The 19,583-nt window shown below is 53.8% G+C and overlaps 1 protein-coding gene across 1 annotated transcript in view; it reads right to left on the bottom strand.

The window, feature by feature from the left end:
• CHCHD6 (coiled-coil-helix-coiled-coil-helix domain containing 6) overlaps positions 1 to 18,913 on the bottom strand; it is a 131,297-nt gene extending 112,384 nt beyond the window's left edge. The window contains exons 1-3 of the mRNA XM_057554663.1: positions 18,788 to 18,913; positions 3,066 to 3,174; positions 97 to 169 (exon numbers count right to left, since the gene is read on the bottom strand). Of these exons, the coding sequence (XP_057410646.1) occupies positions 97 to 169; positions 3,066 to 3,174; positions 18,788 to 18,874 (269 nt within the window). The 5' untranslated portion in view covers positions 18,875 to 18,913. The remainder of the gene's footprint in view (positions 1 to 96; positions 170 to 3,065; positions 3,175 to 18,787) is intronic.
• Between the last annotated feature and the right edge of the window lie 670 nt (positions 18,914 to 19,583).

The following is a 19,583-nucleotide window of genomic DNA, read 5'->3' as shown; positions in this document are numbered from 1 at the left end:
ACGCAAACACTTCGGCCTTTAGGAGGAGAAGGTACCCGGTGAGGAAGGCGCATTGGGCCGGAGCGCAGGGCCGGGGTGAGTGGGCCCTCGGCTTACCTCTCGGGGAGATCCACCTCCGCCCCCGAGGGCCGCCGGCCACCGCCACTCTCCGGCCTGGGCGATTTAGACTCTGCAAAGGGGGAGGAGAAAAGGTCGGTCCATCAGCAGCAACCCACGGACGGACAGAGGCATAGTGTCAGCCAGGACAGGGCCCAGGACGTCACCCCATGGATGGATGTGCCCAGGCAGACACAGAACACAGCCTTACTCCGTGGGCAGGAGAGGGGTGGCCCGAAGGCCCCTCTGCCCGTCTCCTGCATAGGACGGCTTGGCCGCTGGGTCAGCGTGGACACCTGAGTGCGGTGATCCAAATCCCCCCTCCTCCCTCTGCGGCCACTGGGAATCCAGGTCACCTTCCCCAGAGGCCAGACCGGCTGCGGGAAGCTCTGCTCTGTCCGAGCTGAAAGCACAGCCCCGGGGTCTCGGCTGGCGTGGCAGGGCGGGGGCTGTGGGGGGAGGCTCCTCGCGTCTTGTTTCTCTCAGACCCCTTTCTGTAGGGTTCTGATCCTGAATGTGGCCAACGCCCCACTTAAGGACATCTATGCAACCTTTCACCTGCTTCACCTCTAGTAGTACTGGGCTCTTTAAGCTGTCGCAGTAGGTCTACCTTCCCATGGCCGAGAACGCGGGGATGTCCGAGCAAACCCAATTCACTCTTCTCTCCCACCGCGCAGTGACCCTGACGTTCTCCCCACTGCCCCAGGCTTCAGCGTCCCCGCTCCGCTCAGGCCTTGGTCACATGTCCTCCACCCCATAGCAGGCCTCCACGCTCAGCCACGCGGGCCACACGAGACCCGGCCGGAGAACCAGGCTTTGGGAGGAAGACGGGAGGGGGTGCTTCTCCCAAGACCTTTTCAGCTGCTGACCTCGGAGGCTGGGGGGCTCAGCCCCTCGGGAAGGCCCCCCGCCGCGCGCAGCACCCCGGGACTCACCCGGGCCCACGCCTCTCCCGGAAGGCCGGGCAGGCGCGCTGGGCCGGGGAGGGCAGCCCTCGGGGCCGCGCCAGGTCCTCGGCCGGGAACGTGCAGGAGGCACCGCTGCCTGGTGTGGATGTGACGTGAACGCTCCCTGGGCTTAGGGCCTGACTTACAACAACTCTAGTGACATAAGGTCTATCACGTTTATTTCTGCTTTCTATACAGTTTTCCTTTTTCACGACTACAAAAGTAGCGCATGCACCCACCGCAGAGCCCGTGGCCGGACCCCCGCGCCCACGCTCCGTGGCAGCCTGCCGGTTCGAGTGTGTCAAGCCTCTGTGGAGCTGGGACTCCCGTCACCTCTCTGACCGTTTGTACACATTCTCCGTGCAGCCATCAGAGGGCTTCAGGGACTCTTTACATATGAACACTGCTCACTCCGTGTGGGTTCTGCTTCCCTAGTTTGTCACTCTTTGTTCATTTATTTCTTCTCAACCGTCTCTAATTGTGACAGTCACAGTCTCCACTCTTCCCCTTCACTGAAGGTCTCTTCGCCTGATACGGGGTTAGGAGGCTACCTGCCGCTCTAGCTTCTCACCTTCACCTCTCCCAGTTCAGTCTGTGACTCCCTCTGACACGCATTTGGGGTATGGTTTGGCGTAAGGGTTTAACTTCTTTTTCTAATCTTGTTCTATCACTGAAGTAAAAGCAAACACTGCATTTTAAAAGTAAAAGTATTTTAAAATGAGTCCACTTCAGGGCATTCCGCCCATGCTGACGAATCCAGCCTTCAGAAACTCAAAACTCACCCTCAAACAGCAACGTACTTTGTTAAACCAAAACCACATGACAGATGAACCACTCTTCTTGCTTTTTAAACTGCTCAAACGTAGCAAGACTGAAACAAATGCTTCTTTTCTCTTCCAAGGCTGAAACTGACGTGGCCTGACATATTTCAGCAATTTTTGCCCTCTTCGTCCCTTCTGCCTCTCCCCTTTCTACAGCTCGCTCACTCACGTTAGGCCTCTTCAACCTTCTCTTCAGCCGGCTGGAGAGACAGTGAGGATGACCACCTGGAAAAGGACAAGGGCGTCTTCTGTGGGCTTCTGCTGCGTGTCGCACTGTCGCGTGACACTGTAAGCCACAGGCTTGCGCACGTGGCTCCTGATGGGAGCTGGGCTGCCTTGAGGGAGGGTCCCTGTCTCCCTGCCTGCATGTGCCAGCGCGTGCCTCATGACCACATCCCTGGCCGGCACTCAGGACATGCCAGGTGGACACGAGGGCGTGGCCTCCTACGTGCTTGCACCCAAACGGGGCCGATCGGCGGAGAAGACAGCTCCAACGTGAGGCCGCAGTCACTCTGTGCGTCGGGACGGCATCCGTGCCCCGCACGGCCAGGCCCCTCCAGCCCGTCAGTGTACAACTCACACCTCAGGTTACAGCAGGGGGACCCAGATTCTCATCAACGAGCTCTTCTCATTAATCAGCTGCCACGAGGACTTTTCTTGTTTGTAGTATCTTAATATTTCTGCACCATACATTCTCCACTCAAACTCTATTGTTCCTTTGTGTTTGTTAACAGGAGTCACTTGGAGAAAAGCACAGGTTTCTTCACCTGTGACGGACACGACAGTGGTGAACAAAGGTGCTTCCAGCCCAGCTCAGGCAGCAGCTCCTCAGCGAGCTGGGGAAGGAGCCGGGGGCACGGGGTGGCGACCCTCCTGGAAGCCCCAGGAGCACCGTCCCAGGAGCTGGGCCAGGACCCCGGAGCGTGAGGGCAGGTCAGAGCTCTAGGGCTGGCGCCAAGGTCACCCACTCACTGCCTGCGTGCGGAGAAGCTGGAACAGTGGGGAACTTCCGGCCCTGGTCATGGTCACAGAGGCTCTGACTACACGGCGCTGCAGTCCTTGAACAGGACAGCGCCCGGCTCGGGGGCCACTCTCTCCTGGGAAGCGCTCACGTCATGCACCGCCCGCGGGCTCAGCCGGCAGCTCATCTCCAGGAGGAGCACCCACTCCGTCCCCGCCCAGAACTGCCACCCCGGCCTACCTTTCTCCCGGCCTTCAGAGGAGCCAAGGGCGGCAGCTGGAGGGGTCAGCGGCCCCGCTCTGGAAGGCTGGCTGGGATCTTTCATGCGGTTGACCACATTTTCAGACAGCTGTGGGAAGGATTGAGGGGAACAGTTAAATGACAGAACCCTCTGGAAGTGAAGACTCCCCTTTACCCACGCCCCAGATTTCTGAGCAGACTAATTCCGCAAGACCAACTCCAATAACGTAAGGAATTCCACACAGGAACCTCTCGTGCTGGCCTGGCACCCGCCAGGTCAACGTCACGCCCAGCCTGGGCTCCACGGGCCACAGCGTGTCCCCCACTGGCTTCCCGGCTGCTCCCACACACTCAGGGGACCCCGAGTTCCCCTTCTTCTCACCTGCCCTGAATCCGTTCTGCTGAGAACCACTGCAGCCCCACCCTGTACAGAGGGTGGACGCCTCCAGCTGTGCAAACCTCACCCTTCCCTGTGGGTGTCCCAGGGTCCCTCTATGGTGGGCTCTTCCAGACAGCACCCAAGTTAAGGACCACTTCTCCCAATCCTTTCCCTGTTACAACAGGCGCACCTCTTAGGAAGTGCCTCACCTTCTACCGGCCTCACCTAATGGTCTGTAAATACCCTGAGGGCCGGGGCCACCTCTCCCTCCCGTCTGAGTCCCACCAGGGCCACAGTCACAGCAGAAAATCCAGCACGGCCTGACTCATTTCACCCTGGCTCCCCCAGTGACGACTGGATAATCAAATCTTTCCTTCATTGTAGAGGAAGTGAAATGGGTAAGAGGGTGTCATAAAACAGGTGACTGAAATGAAACAGCCAGCGAGGGATGAATCCAGAATAATAACCCCTAAGAGTTTACATCAATAAATATTTATTAAGTGTCCAGTATGTGCAAGGCATCACAAAGCACAGCGAGGGGAGACGTTAAGATGACCTGAGGACGAAGTCCACCACCACCATCAGCAGCTCCACCTCAGGGATCCAGGCGAGGAAAGTGCTCCCACGTGTGTGCACAGCGGCGCTGGACTCGCACAGGAGAAGTACACAACGTAACAGCAACGACAGGCAGTGGTCAGAGAAATGATGGCGCGCCTCCTATGAAACACCGCGCAATTGTCGAGAAAGGACAGGTAAGACGTGCGCCTGCCACGGAAGGATGCCACCGCTGACCCGGGCGAGTCAGAGGACACTTTGTATCTCGACTTCGTAAAGAAGATACACAATTATAAAGACGCAGACCTGCGATATATACACGTTGACCTTGGCACACGCATATTCCCCATGTACGCATCCACTCAGAGCACACACCAGACATCCTGGGGCATGTCCTGCACACGGCGCAGGAGTAGCCAGGCCAGGACGTTCACTTTCGGCACTTCTGTGTTTCAGTTTTTTACCATGAACGTTTCTTTTAGCAGGTAAAGATTATAATAATAATAATAATTGAGTCCCTCTAGTATTTAAGACAGATACAAATCAAATAGCTAATTAATGATTATAGAACAAGAGAAGACCAAGCATACACAGCAGTGGAAGAGAATTGAGAACCCAGAAATAAACCTATATATCTGTGCTCAACTGACTGACAAGGGTGCCAGGACCATTTAATGGGGAAAGAATAGTCTCTTCAACAAATGGTGCTGGGAGAGCTGGACATCCATGTGCAAAAGGATGACGTTAGACCCCTATCTCACACCCTATACAAAATCTGACTCAAAAGGGATCAGAGACCTAAATGCAGGAGTTAAAACAATGAAACTCTTGGAAGAAAACACAGGCGTAAATCTTTATGACCTTGGCTTTGGCAGTGAATTTGTAGATATGCCACCAACAGCATGAGCAATCAAAGAGAAAACATATAGTGAACTTCATCAAAATTAGAGTTTTGTTTTTCAAAAGACACAACCAAGTAAGCTGAAAAGACAACCCACAGAATCTGCAAATCATATATCTGACAAGGGACATGTATCTAGAATACACAAAGAACTCCCACAACTCAATAATACAAAGAAAAATAACCGAATTTAAAAATGGGCAAAGAATCGGAAGAGTCATTTCTCCAAAGGAGATACACAAATGGCCAATAAGCAAATGAAAAGATGCTCAATATCCTTAGTCATGAGAGAAATGCAAATTCAAACCACAATGAGATACCACTTCACACCCACTAGAATGTCTATAATCAAGAAGTCAGATAGTAACAAGCATTGGCAAGGACGTGGAGAAGCTGGAACCCTCATGCACTGCTGGTGGCAAACAAAGGGTGCAGCCACAGTGGAAAACAGTCTGGAAGTTCCTCAAAAGTTCAACACAGAGTCACCATTAGGCCCAGCAATTCCACTCCCGGGTACCCACTCAAGAGAAATGCAAATACACATTCACACCGATTTGCTCATGCACATTCACATCAGCATTATCTGTAATGGCCAAAGGTGGAAACAACCCAAATATCCATCAACTGACGGGTAGGTGAACAAAAATAATGGAATATTAGCCATAAAAAGGGATGAACTACTAACACTGGACACACCATGACGAACTTAAAACCATCTTGCTCAGTGAAGGAAGCCAGACACAAAAGGCCGCATACTGTATAACCCCACATATGTGAAACGTCCAGAACAGGTAAATCTCTAGAGACAGAAACTAGATTGGTTGCCTTGGGCTTGGGGGAGGGGGGAAACAGGGACTGATGGTAAAGGGTAAGAGGTGGATTTTTCCACCTATCAATATTACAGGGGATCTCTATTTCAAAATATGTCTTTAAAATCTGTGAAGCATGTTAGTGGTAAGTGCTGGGAAAGAATAAAATACAGTCCGGCAGGGCCAGGTGCACATGGGGTGGCAGGAGGACCCCTCAGAGGAGATGGCAGTAACAGGAGACCACCGCCCTGGAGGGAGGAGGCCCCGCCACAACCACATCTTGAGATCCAAGGAAAAAGGATCTAGTTCTGAGCAGAGGGGAGGATGAGTGCAAAGCCTGTGAGAGGGCCGAGTCTGGCCTGTCCGAGGGCCTGACAAAGGCGTGTGTGAGGAGGAGGCTGGACCAGATGACCAGGCCGGAGAGGCAGACCGAGATCCCAAGCCCAAATGTGACCCAAGGGCGAGGGAAGCTACGGGGGGTTCTGCACAGGGGAATCGGGCTCTGATTTCCTAGTCCCGGGCCCGGGGGTTGGGGGGCACCCACCAAACCGCACCACCTGGTGAGTGAGGGGTTAAGGAAAACATTGGCAAGCTTCTCGCTGGCAGGAGATTTATAATATTTTTTAATGTTGCTACAAAATTCAGTAATATTTTTAATCAACAAATACACACACACACAGTAGTGTGTAAACACCACCTGGGCAGTACTCCCTGCACCAACAGAACCACAGTGGAGGCCCCCAGAGCCAAACGGGTCTGGGAAGTCGGTGCCACAGGCGCACTGGTCACTGGGCCGTCACAGCCGGCCAGATGGAGTCCTGTGTGGTCAGCGGATGGAGGGCCCCACCCAGCGCAGTGCAGGGAAAGAGGAGCCCACCCACACCAGCTGTGTGTCCCTGACCCCTTTCCTCACCTTCCCAGAGCTTTCCATTCAGCACCTGGAAACGGGGCCCCGCAGGCTGGACTGACTGCCACACAGCTCAGGAATTAGTACGTCGGGGTCAGATGGGCCTGGGTTTGAATCCCAACTAAGCAACTTACTAGCTGTGTGACCTCGGGCAGGGGACTCCTTGCCTGAGTCAGCGTATTCGTCTGTGTCACAGAAACAACTCGTGAGGACCACACGGGGTGAGCCGCACAGGGCAGCGGGCACAGAGCGAACCACCACCACCGGCTCTCACGTGAAAGGCAGGCCGCGTACAAACAGCCTTACGTCATACCAGGCACACGCCGGGTGCGTAAAAACACGAGAACCAGTCAACAGCACGGACAGTTAGGGGTCGCCGCTGAGCACTGTGACCGGCCGTTCCGTTCTGCGTGCGGCCCCGTGATCTTGGCAGGCCTTTTCCCTCCTCTGCAACCCGCACAAAGTTTAACTGGGCGGACTCTTCAAAGCGCCCTCCAAGGCTGACGTCCTGTGGCTCAGACGTGGACCTGCCCTCAGCCTGGAGTAACGCGGGGACTCCGTGCAGGCGGACTTTCCCTGCCAGCACCGTGGTGCCCAGGGCTGGCACCTGCACGAGTCACGCCAACCACGTGGAGCCCGGGAAGGGGTTCTCTCCTCCCACAAGCACCGCAGCTGGAGACCTAACCCCCAGGGCTGGGACCAAATCGCTTCCCTCGCCCAAGAGCAGCTGAGTTCAGGGCAAGTTCCCAAAGAGTTTCCTTGTCAACCAGTTGGGCCTGTAAGTAGCACGGCCGCCCCACGAGCAAAAGGCTGGGGAGAAGGCGCTGCTTTAAAAGTGCCACGGCCTTGCCCATTTCTGGACGCAGAAGAGGTGGCAGGAGTGAGCAGAGCCCCCGACCCAACGGAGGGGAAGAGCCCGGTCACAGTCACCACAGGGCCACACCCTGCCAGCGTTGCCAGCTAGCACGATGGCCTGTCCCCCTGGCAGCAGCGCGGAGGCCAGCGCACTGGCCGTGGGCCGCGAGCTGCAGGGCGGGCTGCCCGGCTCCTGCTCCAGGGCTGAGGCTGCCATGGGGCCAAGGCTGCTCCCCGACTCGCCCCCAGGACGGGAGAAAAAGAGGTGCCACCGCTCAGCAGCCTCGTAGGCAGGCGGGCAGGGCTGGGAAGGGACGAGAGCCGAGCTCGCTGGAAGCCGAACCACCCCAGCCGGGTCCCAGCGTCTTGGCCACAGACACCCTTCCTGCGTGTCCTGACAACCAGAGAGGTCGTGACCCCGCGGCCCCTCTCCCTCTCCCGGCCTCCCTTTTCTCCGAGGCTCTGTGCCCCCCTCCCACCCCTCCTCACAAAACACCCTCCACTGCACCTGCTTCTCGTCACTCCCACCAGGACACAGGTTCCGAGGCAGCGGGGATTGTTTGGCTCTTGCTGTGTCTTCAGCGCCCAGCACACTGAGCTGCTCCAGTGTGCGTCAAACACACGGACCAGGTAACGCTGACCACAGGCCCGGGGCCGTCAGCGCACTGGTGCAGCGGAGTGTAGACACGGCAGTGAGAAGATCGTCCTCAAAGGCCCGCAGTCAGACAGGGGTAACACGGGCACACGGAGGACATGGGCTGAGGGCTTCCAGAGGGGAAGGGCACGGGCACAGAGGGGCAGCACCCAGGGAAGTCCAGGGTTCCGCTCGCCGAGGGCCCGGGACAACAGGGGAGAGAGGCCGCGGGCCGCTGGGAGCAGACAGGACAGTCGGCAAAGCAGGACGAGGGGCTGAGCCCGCAGAGGACCGTAGGCAAGGAAGAGGAGGCTGCGGGGTGAGGGGAGCACACAGTGAAGCGGCCCGGCACCTGGGCGCACGGGCGGCGAGCGGAGTGGTCTGCAGCGCCGTCCACACAGCGCGACCTCGTTCCTACATGAAGAGGGGAGGCACGCTCCTCGTGGAGGCTTAGGAGAGCCTGCAAGGATTCACGAGGAGTTGGGGACAGCCGGCATGTAAACGTAAGACGCGTTCTGCAGCCTTAAAGGAACGGACGAGGGGCAGGTGACAGCCGCTCGCTGGAGAGGGCGCGTCCTCCCTAAGCCCGGAACCGCTCTGTGTGCGCGGGTCCTGAGTCTGTCCCAGCAGCTCCGATCCACAGGAAACAGACACGTCACACGGGGAGCGGCAAATCTGGAGTAAGAAATTAGGAATCGGAGTGCCAGGGCAGGCAGACTGGAGAGAGGGTGAAATGTCCCCACACTCCGGAAGGGGCGACAGAGCTCAGGGCTGTGGGAGAAACTCAACCCAGCGGGTGCCAGGGGCTCCCACGGAAAAAGTGATGCAAACAGCCCAGCCCAGGTAGGCAAGCACCTCCACCTGCCAGGCTCCCAGCCAAGCCCACCCCATTTCACAGATGAAGGAGTGAGCACCAGGAGGGGACACAACTCACCCAAGATCACGGAGGGTCCTAAGTGCAGGGGCCACGACCAGAGCCAAAGCCGGGCCCCTGAGAGGACGCTCAGTGCTGGCAGCCACGCGGAGCCACTCCGTGGCGAGGGGACACGTCACCAGGCACACAGGAGGGCCAATCCAAGACAAACACGATCTGCCAATCGCCTTTCCTGCCACGTATGGTGCTTTACTGAGCCCGGGGTGGGAGGTGGAAGGGGGAGCACGCATGTGTTCACAAAACAGACAGCCTACTTGAATTAGTGAAACGGCAGTAAGAAAATCAACACCTTTCTCGTCTGAGAACGCTACTCATCTAGACACGTTTGAGAAGCCGCAAGGTGGAGGCTGGTTCCCAAGCACTGCTCTTTGCGTCAGGAAGGCTCTGGTGTTCACCAGGGGACCATCCTCACGTCCTCACGCGGGGGGTGGCGGGGGAGGGGCAGAAGCCGCTGGCCCGAGTCAGCAGCCAGCGAGGCCTGCACCGCCGCCACTGCGGCCACGCACGCGCCGCCTTCCAAGCCCCCGCCGAGTGCAGCCTGCTGCCCTCGGCCTTCCTGGCCCACGGCTCCTCCACGCAGGCTGAGCACCAGCGGGTTCCACACCCGGCGTGTGCCCGTCTGTCAGCGGCCCCTGGGGCCCAGACACCTGACCCCGGGGAGGCGCTGCCCTCCTGTGACTCTAAGAAGATTCCTCTGCTTTGCCTGCGGCTGTTGCTGTGGAGATTTTGTTGGCTAGTCCTTCAGTTTTCTGTGAGCTGAAATTAGATCCACAGATTTAAATCCGAGTATCTGGACGAGAAGAGTCCTGGAGGCCCCCGCAAAAAGGTGGCAACCACCGACGCCCACGGGGCCAGGCAGGTGACAAAAACAAATGAGGCGGGCCTGGCAGCAAAGCAACAGTGCCAGGACAACGTGGCGAGGACAGGCGACAGCAAAGCCCCAGAGAGGGTGGCTACTTTGTAGCTCCAGCCAAGGGTCGCCACATGGAAACGTGGACCAGACTTTCAATTCTTTTCCCCCCAAAAAACTAAAACTTGAATTGATGTAAAGCCTCAAGTTTTAAATGTTGTCGATTAATACCACAAAGTTTCTGGGCTGATGGTTTCATCCAAGAAATATGGAGCCAGTAGCTTAAACCTCTGTCCAACGAGGATCTTGCTGACCTGAGCCCGGTTCCAGGCCACATGCTGGGGCCAGAGACCAGGAGACGAGGTCCTGCTCACGGGGCAGAGCTCCCCCCACCCAGTTCAGAGGGAACCCCTGAACTGGTCGCTAGGCCAAGGAGGAACTTAGCCAAGGAAGGGAGTGAGAGCCCTGCAGGCAGAGGAGCACAGAAGCTCGAAAGAGCACGGCAGCACGTGTCCTCCCCAAGGGACAGGTGGCGACAGGAGAAGGTGGCACCGGCACACAGAGGGCCTCGGGAGCCAGGCCCAGGAATCTGCATTGAACCTGGAGACAGCGGGAAGCGCGTATGGGTGGGAAGTAAGCAGGTCGCACCTCAGCTTTAACCCTGAACGATCACTGACCCCACCAGCTGGGGGGCCATCTCTGAGAGCGAGGCCGCTGGGCCCGGAAGGGAGGGACCTCCACTGGGACTGTCTGGATTTTATCCCCACTGCCTGAGAGCTGCTCACAAGTAAAATGTACCTTTAAAAAACACATTACCCTGCTAGCGCCAGGAAGCACAGATTTGTGGCAGGCAAGCCTGTTGGGAGAAAGAACGATTTATCAGATGGGCAAGGGGAAGGTGGGGCGGGCCTGACTGAGATGGAGAGTTCCTGAGGGTAAAGAGGAGAGGATTAAACAGAAGCAGCTGGAAGGGAAGACACAAGAGTTGTCATTAGATGCAGAGGAAAAGGGCACGTGGGATCAGCTTCCGGCGTGAGGACCAGCTGGATGGACCTTCACACGTCAGGAACAGGGAGAGTGGGAGAGGCAGCGGGGGGATGCAGTGAATCACAGGCGCCCAGGAGACTTGCAGGGGGACATGGCCAGCAGCATGGGGACACCTATGGTCTGGGTGCTTAGAACCCGGAGGTCAACAGCTCACACATGAGGACAGAAGAGATGGCCGGGGTGGAGTGCAGGAGGGCAAGAGGGCGGAACCAGGCAACGCTCTGCAGAGACAGCAGGTGGGATCTTGGAGACCAGGCCTGCTGCGGAAGACATGCGGTGACCTCCCTCCAGGGTGGAACCCACGGGGTCCAAGACCCCCCAGCGAGGGAGTGGACCCGAGATGAATCTACTAGGAGCCAAAGTCAACAACCCTCCTTACGTTTACGTTACTTTACGGCTTATCCTTGACACAGAAATATCTTCAACACTGCACTGTGCACAGCCGCAGGTACCAGGATGGAGTTTCATCTTACATGAGAGACACACTCGAGAGTCACCTGAGCTCTCACACCAGGTAAATGTCATCACTGGTTACGCCGCAGTACTACCCGGAGGAAATGTACAGGATGTTCAGAGAAGCCCTAGCTGTCCCTGTACACGTCAGTCTGAGAGCCCCGAGCTGAGCGATAGGGGCACTGTCCCATCTTTAGGACAACCCTCACCCTCAGCAGCTGCGGGCCAGGTGGAGGGACCAGAAGTGCTCTGCTTCCCTACAGAATCGGCTCCTTTGTTTCCTCAGTAGCGGGAGATGTGGTGTTTGGGGAGCATCAAGGAGAAGCCACCTGGAAAGTGCCCGGCCCCGGGACTGGTACCCAAGCCACGATGCCGGACTCCACCGCCAGACGCAGAGGTGTGCCTGCAGCAAAGCTGGGGAGAACTGGGCCATCCGACTCCCGGCTTTCTGAGTTGGCATCTCCTGTTGTGGCCCATCCATGGCGCTCACCAAACAGTCAGCCAGGTAGAGCACTGAGCAGGGGAAGAGTGAGGAGGACTCGTGGCCACGTCTGTCAAGGCACCTGCACTGAGGGCGGCCCTGTCCTGCACATAAGGAGGGAGACATACCCCTCTGAGAGTCAGGGCTCCAGGCCAGGTCCCCTGGGATCTCCTGTTCTCCACACTAACCCTAAGCAGTGAGCTAAGACGAAAGACGCGAGGTAAAGCGACACGATAAGGCGGATCACACTGAGACATTCGAGATGCATGTCACTGGGCAACGGCAAGGTATAAAAGGAAGTTTGCTGCACACGTGTGGAACAAGTTTGTACCAAAGCCTCGAAAGAGTAAAAAGCAGTAGAGTAAGATTCTCAGGCTGCAGATCACCAGCGTGGGTAAAAACAATCAACAAGTCGTCCATCCAAGCATGTAATCCAACATGCACCTACTAATGATCCAGAAGCAAATAAGTAAGAGCAGTCTCTGCACTCCACAAGCTTACAGAAGAAAAACAGGATATAAGGACAGAGAGGAAGAGGTGATGGAGAATATTAAAAGATAAAATCATCAATCTGATAAAGAGCAGCTATGAAAAACCTAGAGCTAACATACTCTATGGTGGAAGACTGAATTTTTTCTCCCTGAATTCAGCAGCAAGGCAAGGACATGCACTCTCACCACTTCTGCTCAGCACTGTACTGGAGATTCTAGCCAATGCACCAAGGGAAGAAAAAGAAAGAAAGGGCATCCAGACTGGAAAGGAAGAAGTAAAACTGTCTTCATTTTGCAGACACCATGACCCTACCCATATAAAATCCTAAGGAATCCACATACACAAAAAACCCTACTAGAACTAAAAAATGAGTTCAGCAAGATTGCAGGACACAAGATCAATATACAAAAATCAACTGTAAAAATCAACTGTATTTCCACATGCTAGCAGTGAAGAATCCACAAGTGAAATTAAGGAAACAATTCCATTCATAATAGCATCAAAAAGAATAAAATACTTGGGAATAATTTTTAAAGAAATGCAAGATTTGTACACTGAAAGTATAAAATGCTACTGGGAAAAACTTTAAAAGATCTAAATAATTAAAAAGAGATTTCATATTCACATATTGGAAGACTCCATATTGTTAAAATGGCAATTCTCCCCAGAGTAATCTTACAGATTCAACACAAACCCCATCAAAATCCCAACAGGCATTTTACAGAAGTTGACAAACTGATCTTAAAATGTATGTGGAAGTAAGTGCAAAGGACTTAAAACAGCCAAACAATCTTGAAAAAAAGAACAAAACTGGAGCCTTATACTTCCCAATTTTGAAACTTCCCACAAAGCTTCAATAATCATGACAGTGTTGTACTGGCAAAAAGACAGACACATAGCACACAGATCAATGGAATTCTCAACAGAGTTGAAGTCAAGAAATAAACCCTAAACCCTTATGTTTATGATCAATTGATGTTCACCAAGGTCCCAAGGTAATTCAAACGGGAAAAGGACAGTCTTTTCAACCAATGTAGTTTGAGAAAATTAAATATTTCAAACAAAAAAAAGATGGATTTAGAGCAGAGTTCAACAAGCTCTAGTGCTTGAGCCAAATCCAACCCAACACTTGATTTTATAAATAAAGTTTTACTGGAACATAGCCACACCCATTCATTTACATATTGTCTATGGCTGCTTTCACCCTAAAATGGCCGAGTGATTTGCCAACACGAGTTAGAGCCTTACTTCACATCATACACAAAAACTAACTAAAAATGGATGACAGACTTAAGTATAAAAGCCAAAACCCTTAGATGAAAACATACGAGAAAATTTCTATAACCTTGGGTTAGACAAAGATTACTGGGATATGATGCCAAAGCCCAATCACTAAAAGAAAAAAATAAGTTAAACATCATCGAAATTACAAATGTTTGTACTTCAAAGACATCATTAAGAAAAAGAAAAGACAAGCCACAGATTGGGAGAAAATATCTGCAAATCGTAATATGATAAAGGGCTTATAACTCAATAAAAAGGACAAACAACCCCATCAAAAGCTACTAAAAGTGGGCAAAAGATTTGAATACACATTTCACCAAAAAACAAATATATCTGGGTGGCAAATAAGCACATGAAAAAACATTCGACGTGAATAGTTATTAGGGAAACACAAATTCAAACCACAATGAGATACCACTTCACACTCACTAGAATTGCTATAATCAAAAAGATGATAACAAGTGTTGGTGAGGGTATGGAGAAACTGGAACCCTCATATACTGCTGAGGGGGATGGAAAATGGTACAGCCACTGTAGAAAACAGTTTGGCAGTTTCTCAAAAAGTTAAACCTAATAATTCACCAAAGTCATAAACAGAATGACCCATCAATTCTACTCTTACGTTATCTATCCAAGAGAAATGAAAACAAATGTCCACAAAAAAACCTTATGTACAAATGTTCACAGCAGCATTATTCATAATAGTCAAGAACTGGAAACAACTCAAATATCCATCATTGTTTGACTGAATATACAAAGTGCAGAATAGCCATACAATGAGATGCTATTCGGCAATAGAAAGGAACGACTAATACATACCACAACGTGGAGGAGCCAACACCAAGAACACTGTGCTAAGTGAAGGGAACTAGACATGAAAGATGCATGATGTATTTCCAAGAAATGTCCAGAAAATGCAAACAACACAGAGGCAGAAGGCTTAGTGATTACCTGGGGCTGGGAGTGGGAGTGGGGAGTGACTGCAAATAGGTACAAGGGACCTTTTTAGGCCTCGTAAATGTTCTAAAATCCCACTGTGAGTGACGGTTGCTCAACTCTGTAAATTTGCTTTAAAAAAATCCCTGAAATGGTGAATTTTACATGTAAAATACATTTCAATAAAGCCATTTTTAAAAAAGTCACTATCATCAGATAAAATCTTTCCAAAGCTCCACCCCTGAATAGAGAACCACAATGTTGCCTCCAGAGAAACGTGTAAACAGCCCTGCATCACCCGTCTAGCCTCATCAGCTGGCCAACTTTCTCCACCATCCCTACCTCTGTGTGGCTGCCAAGCACACAGGCTATGGAGCCGGAAAGTCTGAGCTTCCAGCTCCACCACCAACTCGCTGTGACGGGGGGGTTCCTTCACCTCCTTGAACCTGCTTCCTCACCTCTGCATGGGGATGAGATCTCACAAGGTCAGCCTGGGGACCAGGTGACACAGTGCCCTGAAACCACTCAGCCCAGAGCAGAGAAGCCTCTCCCCGCTGGCCCAGGCCCGTCGCCACCGTCACCTCATCCGAGCAGCATTGTCTGACCAGCCCACCTGAGCAGGAAGCCCCATCACTCTTCGCGCCCTTTTTGTTTTCTTCATGGCACTTGCAATTCTTTCTTATTCTTCTGCCTCTTTCTTTCTCTTGGTCAGTTCCCCCTCTTGGGATGAGGTTTCCATGAGGCAGGGCCCTGTACATTGTCCCCTGTAGTCTCTGCCAGGCCAGGCCCAGTTCACAGTGAGCACTTGCTGAGGTGGCGGTGAAGCGGTACCCACACGTTGGGGACACGTGGCCTCTCTGGTGTGGGCACACGGGGTGCTGTCCCTTGTGTCCCACGACCTCCTCCGAGACCTTCCCCTCAGCAGTGGTCCAGACTTGCCTCCCATGGCAATGAATGATGGTAAAGGTGGTACAGCCCTGAGGGTGAAATGAGCCTGGGACACAGCTAGAGTAGCAGCCTTGGGAAGTGACCTGGGAAGGAAAGCGGGAGCCAAGTGGTTGGAAGAGGCAAAGGCTGGAGAACAGGGGTCTGCATGTTGACATGCAACCAACTTCAGCTGAGTCACCAAAGATGGTTGTGCAGGGGCAGAGGGGACAGTCACACGCGGGATGTTGTGGCCATGTGTGTACCTCCTCTTACTGGAGGATGAGATGAAACATACTGGTTGAAATGAAATCTTTATGTATTTCACACATGCTTGCTCTGAAAAACAGGTGAATATAATTGCAGCTTTTTGCATTAATTAAATTTCTTTTACCTTCCTCGGAATTAGGGCTTGAACTCACTATGTAAATTTATGCAAATAAGTATGCAAACTAGCAAGGCCCTGGCATTTAATTTTAAGGAAACTAGAATGCTTTCCAGGACCAGGCCGGGAGCATTAAATACAAGAGGTCTTTAAGAATATTTAACTTCAGACTTCCCTGGTGGCACAGTGGTTAAGAATCCGTCTGCCAATGCAGGGGTCACGGGTTCGATCCCTGGTCCGGGAAGATCCCACATGCCGCGGAGCAACTAAGCCCATGCGCCACAACTACTGAGTCCGTGCTCTAGGGCCCACGAGCCACAACTACCGAAGCCAGTGCGCCTAGAGCCCATGCTCTGCATCAAGAGAAGCCACAGCAATGAGAAGCCCATGCACCGCAACGAAGAATAGCCCCCGCTCTCCACAACTAGAGAAAGCCCGTACGCAGTAACAAAGACCCAACGCAGCCATAAATAAATACATTTATTAAAAAAAAAAAAAAAGAATATTTAACTTTCTCTGAAGGAGCGGGCAGATGTTCTTCTTTGGCACACACCTTCTATACCTTCTATTAAATTAACTTCTCGTTTGGTTCATCCAATGATCTTTTCTAGTGATTTTTCACTCACCTGCTTAAAGACAAGGTGGACTTCCCAACCCTTGAGTCACTTTGCTAGCAGGAAAAACCTTACACCAAACACTGCACTGCCATCACCTCCTTTCTCTGGTCTCCCTCTCTCAAAACAGGCACACGAGTGGATGGAAAGAAGAAGGACAGAAGGAAGGAAGGAAGGAAGGGGTCTCAGAGCATGGGGCGGTGCCCCCAACTGTATGCCTCTAGACAAGTTCTTTATTCCCTCTGATGAGTTTGCCCAAAGCTCCCTCTAGTTTTAACAATGTCTGGTAGAACTAAGCATGGCACTAGCACCCTGTCAGGACAGCTAGAGGCTGCCACAGAATTTTCACACTGCCTTGCATATCACTGGGAGCATGCAGGGGAAGTTGGAGTCGTGAAAAAAGGCTATTTCTTGTACCCAAAAAGATCTGGGTTAAAGTCCCAGAAGTAACACCTTGGACAAACTCCTTAACCTCTCTAAGCCCGATTCTCCATTTTTAAAGAGAATTTGTACTTTGCAGAACTGCTAAGAGAACTAGAAATAAAATGTGCCTGTCTGATATAAAACCCGAAAGAGATGATGCTCCTCTGTCCACTTAGAAGACGTTCCCACCATTGTAAAGCAATTATACTCTAATAAGGATGTTAAAAAAAAAAAAGAAGACTTTCCCTTAGAAGACTCTGACTGACTGAACTTTCCAACACTGTCCAAAGCAGGTGACAACAGTGGGAGAGCACCCACACAGAGCCTGGGGCATCTTTCTAAATTCTGATTCGGCTACTGCCTCTCACCTTCCAACGTGAGCGGAGCCGTCTTCTCTCCATTTTGACTTTGCCCCAAGCCAGGTCAAGACTGGATAACACCTAGCAAGTACCAAATATGCTAAGTAGGCACGCTAAGAATAGAGGCTCCCACAAAACACTCTGTACTTTTTCTAAACACGTGCACACACATCATCTTATCCAAGGCAGCACCTAGGATTATCACAGCCTGCCCCCGTTTTTTAAAAGATGGGGTGATTGAGACTCAAAAGATAAGTTGTTCACCCCAGGTCACACAGCTAATGAGCAACTATCCAGAAGTCAGACCTCCTGATGTCCATTTTTTTTTTTTTTTTCCTTTTTGGCCACACCACGTGGCATGTGGAACTTCCCCGACCAGGGATCAAACCTTTGCCCCCTGCAGTGGAAGCACAGAGTCTTAACCACTGGACCATCAGGGAAGTGCCCTGATGTCCTTTTCTGAGCCAGCTCCCTAATTAACTAATTCACCTATGCCAGGTTCTGTGCATTCCATGGACACTTGGTGCCTGCTTCACTGGGGTTCGTCCATTTAATCACTCAGCAATGGTTTACAAAGCACCCACTACGTGCAAGGCAGAGGTGCAGGAGGAAGCATTCAATGAGCAGTCCTTGGAGTCCCGCTGAGCGCAATCCCAGCTCTCTGGCTTGTTACCTAGGTGACCCTGGGTAAGTACTTCATGTCTCAGTGCCTCGCCTGTCCTCCATCCATAAAATGGGCAAACAGAATCCGACCTCTCAGAGAGCTGCTGAGAACTAAATGACAGGGTACCCGTCAAGGGTTTAGCACAACCCACGGCCCCCACTAAGCACTCAAACGTGAGCTGCTTTTATTCTTCCTCTAGAGTCTGGGGATAGAGTCTGCAGTCACACAAGAGCCTTGGCCTCAAGCAGCTTACACTGCGGCCGGAGACACACAAAGAAGTAAAGCATCAACAGAAGTTTCAAATGGAGATGAGCGAGCGCTACGACAAAAACCAGTGTGCGACCGCGGGGATGGGCAGGCACTCTGGACTGAATGGTCAGGAAAGGATCCTCACGTGAGACCTGAACTACAAGAACGCAAGAGCGGATATAAGGCAAACTGGGGGCGCGAACACAACCCGTGCGGAGATCGCGAGCCAAGCAGGCCGGCACCTCGAGGGACAAGGAGGCCCTGAGGCCAGCGAACAGGGGCGGGGGGGACTTGGGGGGACTGGCACGGGAGGTGGTCAGTCAGGTCAGCAGCGCGGCTCCGGAACCCAAGGGGGGGGCGACTCGTTGTCCTCGTACACGCTTGGGCGTCCGCAGGCGGCGAAGGCACAGGATCAAATGTCCAAGGCGCACCCGGGCAGGGGTCCAGGTAACGAGGCCCCGCCCCCCGGTCTCCGTCCGTCCTCCCACCCTGAGGAGGCCAGGCCTGCGGCGCCCTCCGAACTCGCGGCCCTCTCGCGGCGAGCGACGGCAGACGCCTCCACGCCCGCCCGCCGGCCGCCCGCTCACCCGGATGCCCTGCAGCACCCGGACCCGCTCCTCTTGGTCCATTCCGAAGTACGCCCTTCGACCCTCGCGGCTCTCGGCGCTGCCCATGGCGGGAGGGGGGTCCGGTGCGCCGGCGCTTACGGGACCGGCGGCACCTGCCAACAAGGCCGCGTCCTATTGGCCGCAGTTCGGGGCTCAGCCAATCGCGGCGCGGGCCGCGGGGCATTGTGGGGGCTGTAGTCTCGCGGTGGCCGCCCACTGGACCAGGAGCACGAGGCGCTGCGCCCAAACCCAGACGGCGCGTGGCCAGATGGCCGGCCGAGGAGCGGAACCGCGGTGACCGGGACACCACCACCGAGGAGGCCGCGCTGGGCGGGCGGAGGCGCTGCAGGTTCGCGGTGAGCAGGCCCGTGAATGAGCGTCCTCGGCGCTGAGGAAGACGGCGACGTCGCAGTGCCAGGAGAGAAGCTGGCGGGAGGCGCCCCTCTGGGGGGAGGCGGTGGAGGAAGAACTTCGTGCAAAGGCCCTTAGGGAGGAGAAGGAGAGCGAGGGCCCAGCGCGGGCCCGGAGTGTGGGAGGGTGCAGAGCAGACCCGGAGGCGGGCTGAAGGTCAGAGCGGAGAGGGCCTTGTCGGCGGGGCCAGAGCTTGTTCTAAAGGTCCGGGGAGGACAGTGAACGGCCCTCGGCGTTGAGGAGACACGCACCGTGCATCCAGCGTCGTGTTCACGCCTGTCTCACGGGGTCACACGTGTAATGGACGCGGTGACTGCTGCTCACAGCCTCGGCCACCTGAATCAAACCCCCTTTTGTTGTCTGA

Source organism: Balaenoptera acutorostrata, chromosome 10 (assembly GCF_949987535.1).
Source record: "Balaenoptera acutorostrata chromosome 10, mBalAcu1.1, whole genome shotgun sequence".
NCBI lineage: Eukaryota > Metazoa > Chordata > Mammalia > Artiodactyla > Balaenopteridae > Balaenoptera > Balaenoptera acutorostrata.
This window is presented reverse-complemented; position numbering and strand designations above follow the sequence as displayed.